Genomic DNA, 12,473 nt, shown 5'->3' on the forward strand with positions numbered 1-12,473 from the left:
GCAATAAGTATTTCAACCTCAGCTACAATCATGGTTCTGATTTTTGTCTGTGAAGCCTATATCTATTAAAGGCAGAGAATTGCCTGCCCACCTGAATGCTCTGCACATCAAATACCGACCGAGTAGTTCACTGTAGTAAATAGTCAGTAATTAAGTACACAGCCAATGAAAGTTGCTGTTCAAGCTGAATTAATATAAGTGAAACTTGAATAGAATTTACATATACGCAAAATTATAATATGTATTATTAAGCTATTTTTAGAGATTTTGTCAGGCTGTGATCCAGTGGACTGGATCGTACAAAGAGAGGAACAGTGTTGCACCAAGCAAGTGGACAGTTGCCACCAAGAACTTACGCAAGAAGCCTTAGGGAGGAAAAGCAGATGGACTCCTGCAAGGCATTCTTCTGGAAGAAGCATCAAGTGGGCTCTGTTAACACAGCAAGAATCACCAGGTGGAACCCACAGCAGAACAAGTTACCACGTGTTCAGCCTTGATACCACTGTCAGGGGTGTAACTCACAGCACAGGTACTGAAGACAGACTACAGCAGTACTGACCTTAATTACTACATGACCTGGCCTGACACTGGGGCACTGGCTTGTTATAAGTGACGTACAGTGATAGCCTGACACAAGAGTGCTGGGTCGAAACATCATAGATACCACCCATTTCAGCTGTGCAGTTTCTGTCACCATCTATAGCCAGCTTCGACAGGTACTCCATAACAGTCGTCGACTGAAATGGATCATCTTCTGCTGTTGCTAGGCGCCACCTCCACTAGCTGCGGAGCTATGGGCTGCACCTTGGCCTGCTGCCGCTGGGGGCTCAATTAGTGCCTTCCAGCCAGGGTACCATCTGCTGGCCGACTCCTGCTGACTTCTGGTTGCCTACTCGAGGGTACATGATTCACACCAGAGTCTGACCACCGACTAAACAGCCACCTATCCTGTGCAGGCATGTTCTAGTATTGCAGACATGCCTCTGCAGGTAGCTGTCCCTGTATTGCACACTGAGGTCTCTGGTAGACTGTTGCATGCTCAGATGCTTCCTGTACTTAGCCTCACGTCTGTCCTAGTCAACGCGACTGACTTCTGTGGAAACTATCATAGCTGTTAGCCTGTTACCTGTCTGGGTCCTGACACTGCACTTCTCTCAGTGCCAGAGCGCTGACACCACGAGTCTGCTCTGTTGCCACCTGCTTGGTTGGGTGATGCTGCAAGCTAGTCTTGTCTTCGAAGGGCATATGCTGAATTCAGCAACCTCTCCTCACTCCATGGCCTGCATCCGCTCCTGGACAATGACTGCAGCAGGACAACAATGCAACCCCTATACTGTACAGACTGGATAAATGGCCTACATTGTACTGCCTCTGTGATTTATCATTTGGCATCCATCTGGCTGTAGGAACGTGCTGCTCTCCAAATAAACTCACCGCACCATCACAAACTGTAGCAGGATGTCTAATTTTACCCACCATCCTAGGAACCGCAACATCAACATGTTGTAAACAATGCTTATGAAGATTAATTTACTGCGAAACATTCAAGTGTCCTCTTTTCGTGCTATCTGTGGCAGACGACTTTTGTTTTCTCATTGCTCTGTACCCCATTCTTCTTAACTCCCTACATACAGTTATTGTACTAGCTGGAAAACTAATAGCGCTTTGTGCCTCATGAGTAATTCCTTCTACTGATTTCATGCAATTTTTAAAACAACCCTCTGCAATGCTCGACGGTCCCTATCTGTCAGTACACGATGTCTGCCTGGTCTTGATTTAGCTGTGGTTGTTCCTTCATATTTCCGCTTCATGAAATCACTATACTAACGGTCGACTTCGGCAGCTACAAAAGGATTGAAATTACCTAGACTGATTTACTACTCAGATGATATCCAATGAACAGTCCACGTTCCAAGTTACAGAGCTGTCCTGACCGACCCATTCTTCAAATGGTTCAAATGTCTCTGAGCACTATGGGACTTAACGTCTGAGGTCATCAGTCCCCTAGAACTTAGAACTACTTACACCTAACTAACCTAAGGACATGACACACACCCATGCCCGAGGCAGGATTCGAACCTGCGACCATAGCGCCGAGAACCACTCGCCACCGCGGCTGGCCGACCCATTCTGCTGTCACTGACCACACAATATTCCCCGCCTCCTTTTGTGCTGGTAGGTGACTTCTAGTGGTCAATATAGCATTACCTGGGGATGCCCGGATACTTTCCATCAGATAGTCTATTCTTGGCTTGAAGACTTCAGTTCCAGTCCTAGCAGATTGTTTCAGGGGAGGAACCGACTGACCTCCCCGACGTTGGGAGTGAGTTGTAGCAATAACGCAATTCCTTTGAATTAAAGCAGGTTTATCACAGACTGTAAACAGCTAAATACAACAAATAACGTACAGGCACAAGCTTTAACGTAGGAACGTCAGATCTTTTACTTTGTTCGTTTTGAAATTGACCCAAAAGCAAAAAAAAAAAAAAAAAAAAACGACACAAGAGCACTTGTCGTCGGCTCGCCCCGCCGACTGATTGCTGATGTTGGCAGCTAGTCGAGGAGAACGCCTCGCTGCCTGAGGATCTCCCCAAGACCTTTGAAGCCGCGGATGCCGACCTTGGCGCCTGCGACCTGGCAGGCGAACCGCAGGCTCTGCTCCAGTGGCCGACCCTTAGCCAGAGCCAGCATAATACCCGCGCAGAACGTGTCCCCCGCCCCCAGCGTGTCCACCACCTTCTCTGGAGGGAAGGCGGGCGAGAAGAACACGCCGCCGGGACTTCGGGCAGCAGCTCCTTCCTCCCCCCACGGTACGACCAGTCTCGCCCTGCAACATACGCCACCGACGATATGAACATTTCCATTTCGAGTTGACAGGAAATTTCTTCTACATGAGGATGGGAATGAAGATAATATATGTGGGTCAGCCCAAAAGAAATGCACGACATTTTTTTCAATCAAACTTTTCTTCTATATCTTTGCTATTCCAGCTTTCGCTTTACATCTTTGCTATTCGCAGAGGTCAGAGAAATATTCCTGCTGGTTGTATTCAAATTTAAGTCACCCTGTTTCCGCAAGTTGCGCTGTTGTAGCATTCAGTCACTAAAGCAGCGATCGTCGAAAGTAGCGTGCTGTTAGAGAGTTACTGTGTTGTGAGAACGAGATGGGGACAAATATAATAATAATAACAGTAATAATAACAACAATAACCATAATAATAATAAGAAGAATAAGAATAATGTGTTTCTCATCATATTTCCAATATTTCAACTTAGTTTTAATCAAATACTGCTATAACTTTATGAAAAGATGAGAAAGATTGTACCGTCGAATGTTCAGAATCAATAATCATCATCGTTTGTCTACATACTGAAGAGTGGCAGGCGAGTCCCCACTCTGTCTGCCCAGTTGCATCACAAGAAGGTGTGAGAGCATTTTTTTCTGGTGAGTATCTAACAGTGCAATTATAAGTAGGGGGACAAGGGCACTGCCAGTGCATTTTGTTTGTGTGGGTTGCCTACATCAGAGGAAGGTGTGCTCTCTGGGGCAAACCTATTGTTCTCCTTTGATTGACAGGTACTTAACCTATTGTTCTATTAAGTGGTTTTCCATGTAACCCCCATTTCCTTTTCATTGACAGGCACATATCCTATTGTCCCTCCGCCCCCTCCACCTCCCCCAACCCCACTCCCCCTCTCGTGCTACCGGTACACATTCAGGTCTGAGTTATTGGAATAGCTCCTCTCACTCTTATCAATTTGATTGACTTCTTAATTAAATTGATCAATTAATTAACTTCTCACCCACTGGTAAAACACCTCCCCTCCCCCCCTCCCCCATAAAATGGCGGGAAGTTCAGGTTCCATCAGGACAATGCAACATACAACAGCTACCTCCACTAACCTAAAAAAATTGCGGGAGAAAGGGCACTTGGGCTACCTCCACTAACCTAAGTCATGCGACTGCCACCTCTTCCCAGGAACTGGCTGGAAAAGGACTCAGACTGTGCTGGATAGGATGGACATAAGTCTTACTTAACCTATTGTTCTGTTAAGTCCCATTTCCTTAAACTATTGTACCACCTTTGATGTCAAATTAAGTAATTAGTTAAGTCCTCCCACCACTTTATGGTACACTTTTCGAATTTCACAGGCTTTTGAATGCCATTTCTGGCGCATTCTTCGTCACCCACCCCTTAAACTATTGTACTGCATTTTACATAAAAATTATGCAAATTAACCAAGTGTTATGCATTTAACCTGCTGTTCTGCTCCATGTCACCCACTCACCCCCCCTCCCCCATAACTATTGTTCATATATGGGGTAGTTTTTTTTAAATTCACAGCATTCTATTGGTCAGTGAAATCGGTGGAATACAGTGTAAGCTACCGTCAGCTGCCGAATGACGCATAGGTGTCAGTTCAGGTCCTGTAAGGATGAGGTGCCGACATCTCTATCATACATGACACCTGTGAAATTCCTGTCGAAACACATATTCACCTAGGTACCATTGCTGGCACAATGATGCATAGTTGCTGGCCGGAGTGGCCATGCAGTTCTAGGCGCTACAGTCTGGAACCGGGCGACTGCTATGGTCGCAGGTTCGAATCCTGCCTCGGGCATGGATGTGTGTGATGTCCTTAGGTTAGTTAGGTTTAATTATTTCTAAGTTTTAGGCGAGTGATGACCTCAGAAGTTAAGTCGCATAGTGCTCAGAGCCATTTGAATCATTTGATGCATAGTTGTGATGCAGGTCTAGCAACGAGATAGATGCCCCAGTGCTTTCCAGAATAGCACAGGATGCATTCTTTCTAGCGATCGTCACTGAATTTACCCGTCAAACTGATGCTGCTGCCAGTGTGGGAGCACCGTATCAAATGACATCAGTGTTTGCTGAAGAGGAGTGCTATTAAGGAGGTGAAGTTTAAGATGGAAGATAACAAAATATATATAATGGTTGTATGGAATTACGCCTATCATGCAGCACGAATTGGATTATGGGAGCAGGAGGCACGTGACCATATCCACTTCCAAAGATATATAGTAGACATGTCTAAAATTATATCTCCTGTAATTGAAGAACACTGTCAGAGCCAGAGCAGGGTTGAGTAAAAACAGAGGTTGTGAGGTAAAAATTCATTTATTTCTGATCCAACATGAAAGTCATTTTACATTTTCTTAAGACTGAAACTCAACGTCTGCAAGGAGGGTTGGAATGCTTAGACAAGTGAATACAGAACTTTCAGAGGTCTAGAAATGGGCAGTAAATAAGTTGAGAGATCCGTGGATAGCTTGTGCAATAAGTGTGATAGTGGGTGTAGTAGCTGACATGAGAAAATAGTTCAGCATAGTGATGCGACACTGCCGGCCGGAGTGGCCGAGCGGTTCTAGGCACTACATTCTGGAACCGCACGACCACTACAGTCGCAGGTTCGAATCCTGCCTCGGGCATGGATGTGTGTGATGTCCTTAGGTTAGTTAGGTTTAAGTAGTTCTAAGTTCTAGGGGACTGATGACCTCAGAAGTTAAGTCCCATAGTGCTCAGAGCCATTTGAACCATTTTTTTTTTTTTGATGAGACACCAACTCCTTATAGTGGTCAGAAAGATGAGAATTTCTTACATTTGAGGGTTGGACAGCTAGGATTCACTACTGTAAATGGTGTGAGACTTTTCGAGAAAGACAGGAAAAGATCAATTTTAGAAATGGTACTCCTTCTCAAGCAGAATGAAGTATCAGTGGGAATCAGTTTTGAGCAAAATTTAGATCTGAGATGAGCAGAGGTGTAAACAGAAATTACTGACCTTTGATCCAGAGGGAAAAAGCCAACCAGTTATCTTTCTGAAGTAACATTCTCAGTAGTTTGGGACTGCAGAAGAATTTTTTTTGTGTGTGTGTTAAGTCATTCTGATGAAAGTACTTTGCTGTGAGGTCTGTTGAATACAGACAGATTTGAGTCTTGTAAGAGACATGAACTAGAATTCTAGTCGAAATTTTGGCCAATAGGCTCACAGAAAAGACTAAGGTTGCAATTGCTGGGATCATGTGTGTACAGAGAGATGTGTGGTAGTTACTGAATTTCGTGGAGTGGTATATCAGTCACGTGAAATACTTAGATGAAGGTACTTATGAACCTCATCTGATTGAAGCGCTTATCAGTACACCGCCAACAGTCGCTATGAAAAATTGCTGGGACAGTGTCCAGAAATTATTAGAATTTCTTGACCAACTTGATTATTTTAAGTTCATCTAGAGACAATTGTAGTAATAAGATTGAACAGAGTAGACAAGAAGAGAGAATAGCAAGGAGGGCTGTACCTGTCAAGGGGGTTATGGATGGATGGTACACAACCAACAGAGTACTAACAAGTATAGGTAATGAAACAATAGGTAATACCCTTATAGAAATAAGGAATATCAAAACAATAGTAAGAACAATAATGGGAAGAGCTATGGAAGAGTCAATGCAACTCCAGGGAGTCAATGAATGTGGCAAGCGCCAAGAGAAAGTAAAATATCTTGGAAAGAGCTAGTTTCTGCAGAATTTATGAGAAATAGTGAGTGGCTGGACCTGAACCAGAAACCAACTCAGCTGCCAATGTCAGACCCAATGAAGTAGTATATGAGACAATTTTCTCAGATTTCACGAAGGAGTAGAGTTAAAAGAAGTATTATTAGTGGAAAAATGGAGACATCAGACTGGTCAAAATCATTCCCAAATGGATTTACACACAGGTACCATATTATTAATGTTGGAAGCAATATATGCTTAGTTTACAGAACATGTTCGAATGTGATTAAGAGGCATGAGGAGGCAGTTACATCACCCATCAAAGGTATAATTTTGTTTGGGGTGACTATAATTCGCCGTAAGACTGTGAAGGAAAAGGTTAACATATAATTTTGTATTGCAGGAATGAATTTCCAGGAGTGGGGTTTCCAGTAGTGGGATTAAGAGTAAAAATTTCGTTGGGAGTGGACTGGCTTAGGAAATACCAAACCAACAGGTTCATTGGGAATTGAAAATGGGAATGTGTTTTGAGGGAAAGAGAAGGTAAGTAAAATTTTTAGGTGGACAAGTGGCACTGAAGGAGAAGGTTTCATAGAAATATGCATATAAGTGGCCAGCATAATGATTTAGTAAACAGGAATGAGAAATTGTGTGTAGATGTGGTAACCCAAGAGAAGAGTTATTACCCACACCACTTGATGAATGTGAAAACCTGGAACCAGTACAGATACAGCAACTAGTAAAAGGTAAGTTTTTTCGATTTTTCGAAAAGGCTTGGAAATGTCCTAGGTATAGATTCTACAGATCTTAAAATCCTATATCTTTGAGTGTTAGAGAGCATGTAAAAGTAGAGATCAATAAAATATTAGTGTGGGATGTTACTGGATGACAAGACAGCTACTTTAATTACCATATTATTCCAGTAAAGAAGGTTAATGATGAGATTAGGTTAGAATTAGAAGTGTGAACACTAAATAGACATACAGAAGTAGAGAAATATTGACTACTAAATATTATGAAGTTACTAGCAAAATTTCCAGGAGTGAGGTGCTTCAGTGCTATAGACCTTACTGGAGGTTATGGGCAACTGTTATTAGTGGTTGAGTCAAGAAAACATACTGCCTTTTTATCAACTAGAAAACAGTTATCAGTTTGAGGTGCCTTTTCACTTAAACATGTTGGCACTGGACCAGGCACTCGAAAGTAGGTTCTAGAAAAATCATGTTATATGTAGATAGTAGTTGCTAGCAAGGTATGGGAAAACATATCAGTATTCCAGATTTAGTGCTTAAGCAATTAGAGGGGAAGAACATCACTATTAAGTTGGAAAAGTCTAATTCTATCTGTGTAAGATTAATGTTTTTCGAACATGTGCTACATAGTACAGGAGTTCAACCAAAACCTAAAAGGATGGAGGCAATTTTCAAGTGCCACCTCGAAAAATGAGAAAAAATTGAAAGCATTTCCAGGACAAGTAAATTTTTAGAGCTCTTTTCCCCAGAGCAGATAATGAATTACGAATGCACAATGTAATTTTTGAAGAAAGATGGACCTTGGGTACAACAAAATGTATCAAAAAATAAAAGAAACATTGTGGAGCTAAAAAATATTAAATTATCCTGACTTGGTGAAAGAATTTCATGTTACAGCCGCTGAGAATTCTTCCAGGTTGTCCATGGAACTCTTCTATCCCTGATGTTTCGTCCAAAGCTACGTTGGACATCTTCAGAGGTGCTCCTTGTTGTGCTGAGTCTTGCTGACTGATGTGTCGGACATCGAAGAATGGCCTAAATGCTGTGGAATGTGGGCTGGTCTGGATTTCACGTGATAGGAGAGATAAACCTTGTCAAGGATAAAATATAACTATCGATCATAGCATGTCAACGATTAAGACTTCTCATCGATTCTGTAGCCCAACTGTCCATATATCGCTGAGTTTCATAGCTTCTTCTTTTCTGTTAAAATTATCCCCATGTTTATATATTTCGATGGCTTCTCTATATAGCTGTGGATAATAGTTTGTCATAGTACATAAAACTTCAGTTTCCGAAAATTTCACTATGTGTTCTGCCATGGCTGACTTGTCTGTTTTCCCTAGTCAGCGAAGACTTTTATGTATGTTCCTTCAACCATGTATTCTCACCTCTCTTAGTAGTTCCAATGTAGACCCTACCACATGTGCATGGATCTTGTATACACCACTTGCAGACAGAGGGGGACATTTATCCTTAACAGAACGAAGTGCTTGGGCTATTTTCTTAGGTGGTCTGAAAATCGGTCGAACATTATGTTTCCTTAAAATCTTGCCAATTTGATCCGTTATTTTTTTTGATGGAGGGTAGAGAATCGATGAGAAGTTTTTATCTTTGATGTACTATGATCGATAGTTATATTTTATCCTTGACAAGGTTTATCAGCCGGCCATTGCGGCTGAACAGTTCTAGGCACTTCAGTCCGGAACCACGTTGCTGCTATGGCCGCTGGTTCGAATCCTGCCTTGGGCATGGATTTGTGTGATGTCCTTAGGTTAGTTAGGTTTAAGCAGTTCTAAGTCTAGGGGACTGATAACTTCAGATGTTAAGTCCCATAGTATTCAGACCCATTCGAACCATTTTTGAACAAGGTTTATCTCTGCTGTCACGTGAAATCGAGACCACGCGCACTTTTCACGGTATTTAGGCCGTTCTTCGACGTCCGGCTCGTCAGTCAGCAAGACTCTGCACAACCAGGAGCACCTCCGAAGATGTCCAACATAGCTTTGGACGAAAGGTCAAGGATAGAACAGTTCCATGCACCACAGCCATGCAACCCGGAAGAATTCTCGGCAGCTGAAACATCCGGTCGTGAAAGCCTTCATTGTATGAATTTCATGTTACTTCTGATGCCTCGAGTAATGGAATATCAGTAGGGGTTCATCAGGTTGAGAACAGACAAAGCTAAACAATCTGAGAAACAACTCGTTGTTGTTGGAGATATTCGATCACAGAGGAAGAAAATATGGGTTCCTATTAGCTGGATAGAAAAATAGTCATACATACCAATCCCAACCATCCTGTTTTTTATGGTATGCAAATGATTTGAGTAGCATTGGTTTTGGATGAGTTTAACCTCAACATTTGCTGAGAGGAAATGAGAATCATATTGATGCACTGTCTGGTTTTCCAGTCAGGATGTGAGAGAATGCCATGTGTGAGATATGTTGTTAGAAAGGTGCATGTTGTGAAGGAATAAAAGATAAGAAAATTAAGGAGAAACAAAGGGAGGGCCCCTGGATTGAAAAGGATATCAGAAGTACATGAAGACATAATTACAAGTGAAAAATTGCACAAAGGGCTGTTCAGGATTCAAGGATCTGGGATCCATTAGTGGAAGCTATGTATCCCAGCTGAAGGAACAGTTTCCTTAACCAAATATCTTCACACTGGATATGGCCGTTCAGTACCATAAACATTTAAATGATTTGAAGAAATGTTGTTACTTTTAGGGGACAAGCAGGAATATTCGAAAAGTTACCCAGTATGTGAAATGTGTTGCAAGGCAAAGTGGAACACTTACAAAACTGAGTATTCCATTGTTCATAGTAGCAGTTGATTTACATGGAGCATTGCTGTAGCTACAAAAAGGAGTACAATATGTTTTGGTAGTATTAGGAGTCTGATCTAAAGTTAAAAAACTATAAGCGAAAATGAGAGTTAATGAAAAAAACAAATATCGCTATCTTGAGAGATGAATATTTTGACATCATGGACAATCCACTGAAACTATTATAAGACGTTGGGTCACAATTCATGGCTCAGATATGGGGTTGGCAAAAAGGAACTGAGCTTCAAAAATATTGACAATAAGACTGAAAGGCGACCTGGAAGATATCCTAACAGAAGAATGGTAAATTCTAAGAAAGATACTCCAGCCCAAAGGAACAGAAGATGTACACAGATTACAATTCCGAAAACAATCGAAAAAGCACCGAATCTTGTGGCAGACATCAGAAAAAGAAGACTGAAAATTCAGAGGTGTATCCACAGACTTTCAACAACAAGATTCTCTCACAAAATTGCAATTACATACAATAACAGAAAACTATACTCTGGATCCAACAAGTCAAAAATTATTTAGAAATGTCTCATGTTAGGCCATCAGACATGTTCAATAGGAAATCATACAACCAAAAATTAGCACAAGGGAATTACTACTAAAGAAGGAGGTCACCACCCTACCAGTGATAAAGTGATCTGAAGAAGGAAAAAGAAGCCACAGAGATAAAATGAGAGCTTCTTGGAAATTCTGAATATTGAAACACAATAACTGTGTGTTACATGATAGTGTCAAAGTGGCCCTAATAATAATAATAATAATAATAATAATAATAATAATTGCCATGGAGGCCCGGGGAAAGAATAGGCCTCCAGTATGTTTTGCCAGTCGTAAAAGGCGACGAAAAGAACAAACCACTAATAGGGCTAACCCTCCTTTTAGTGTGATTAGTTGGTTTAGGACAGAACTAATGAAGCCTTGGACAAGGGCTGTCGGGGATGACGCTTGAACCCTATGCCCGTCCACAATGGTAACGACACTGCTAGCCACACGGAAAATGATTTAAATCCAAATAGAGGTGTTTTGCAGGATATGCTTCCTACAACCACTCTAGAAGGAAAACAAAGGCAGAGGATGAGCTGGTCAGATGAAGTTAACCGACACCTCGTGTTCTGTTATTACCAAGTTACAAACTTAGGAACCAACACAACTGGATACAGATCACAAGTATACACAAAATTTATTACCAGATCCCCAGAATTAAAATTTTTAACAGAACAACGACTAGCTGATCAGATCCGTGTAATAATAAAAAATAACAGGATACCCCAGTTGGAATTAGGAAACATCAAACAACAAGTACAACAAATACTGGAACAAAATAATGTGCAATCAGAAGAAGAACAAAATAAAGTAATGGACTCAAACATCCTAGAACAAACAAACAAAGAACACCATGCATCAATTAAACAATCAGAGGAAAACGAAATCTTAAGACAGCCACCAGAACAAGCACAAATAGAACATGAAGTGACACACATGTCAGATATAGAAGAAAAATTTCAGCTAACATATATAGAATACAAAGACACAAATACAGAAATTAGACCATTCTTGCATAGACCACCAAATAACCCACAAGTCGAAACAACAATAACAACTTTCAACACAATCACACACAACAAAATAAATGAAAATACAACTATGGAAGAGATACAACTACTGGTTTATATAGGAGCACTCACTACACTAAATATACATGCTAGGCAGAGATCAGAACAAACCAACACACAGAAGAAACCCACAAAACCAGCATGGAAACACAGGCTACAGATCAAAATAGAAAAACTGAGAAAAGACATCGGACAGCTGACACAATTTATAAGAAATGAAATATCAGACAAAGAAACGAAAAAGGTTAGTTAAAATCTCACAACAAGAAGCAATTAGATGAAAAGAAGCAGAAATTACAAGCATTAGCCAAACGACTTAGAAGACACAAAAAAAGTGAAAACAGAAGGAAACAAAACCAAACATTCAACACAAACCAAAAGAAATTTTACCTGACAATAGATAACACACACATTAAAATAGACAATCCACCAAACATAACAGACATGGAACACTTCTGGAGCAACATATGATCAAACCCGGTACAACATAATAGGCATGCACAGTGATCCAAGCAGAAACAGACACATACAAGAAGATACCACAAATGCCTGAAGAGATAATTTTGCAACATGAAGTTACCCGAGCAGTTAATTCTTCTCACAATTGGAAAGCCCCTGGAAAAAATAAAATACCAAATTTCTGGCTAAAGAAGTTCATCTCAATACATTCACATCTAAATAAATTATTTAACAGTTACATTGCAGATCCATACACAGTCGCTGATACACTTACACAAGGAATAACTTATCTGAAAC

At 41.1% G+C, this 12,473-nt stretch overlaps 1 protein-coding gene across 1 annotated transcript in view; it reads right to left on the bottom strand.

The window, feature by feature from the left end:
* Positions 1–2,349: 2,349 nt before the first annotated feature.
* The window catches only part of LOC124789410 (ketohexokinase-like), a 50,642-nt gene continuing 40,518 nt past the window's right edge, over positions 2,350–12,473 (bottom strand). Inside the window, exon 6 of the mRNA XM_047256754.1 lies at positions 2,350–2,827. Within this exon, the coding sequence (XP_047112710.1) occupies positions 2,554–2,827 (274 nt within the window). The 3' untranslated portion in view covers positions 2,350–2,553. The remainder of the gene's footprint in view (positions 2,828–12,473) is intronic.

The sequence above is a fragment of the Schistocerca piceifrons genome, chromosome 3, assembly GCF_021461385.2.
Source record: "Schistocerca piceifrons isolate TAMUIC-IGC-003096 chromosome 3, iqSchPice1.1, whole genome shotgun sequence".
Taxonomy (NCBI): Eukaryota; Metazoa; Arthropoda; class Insecta; order Orthoptera; family Acrididae; genus Schistocerca; species Schistocerca piceifrons.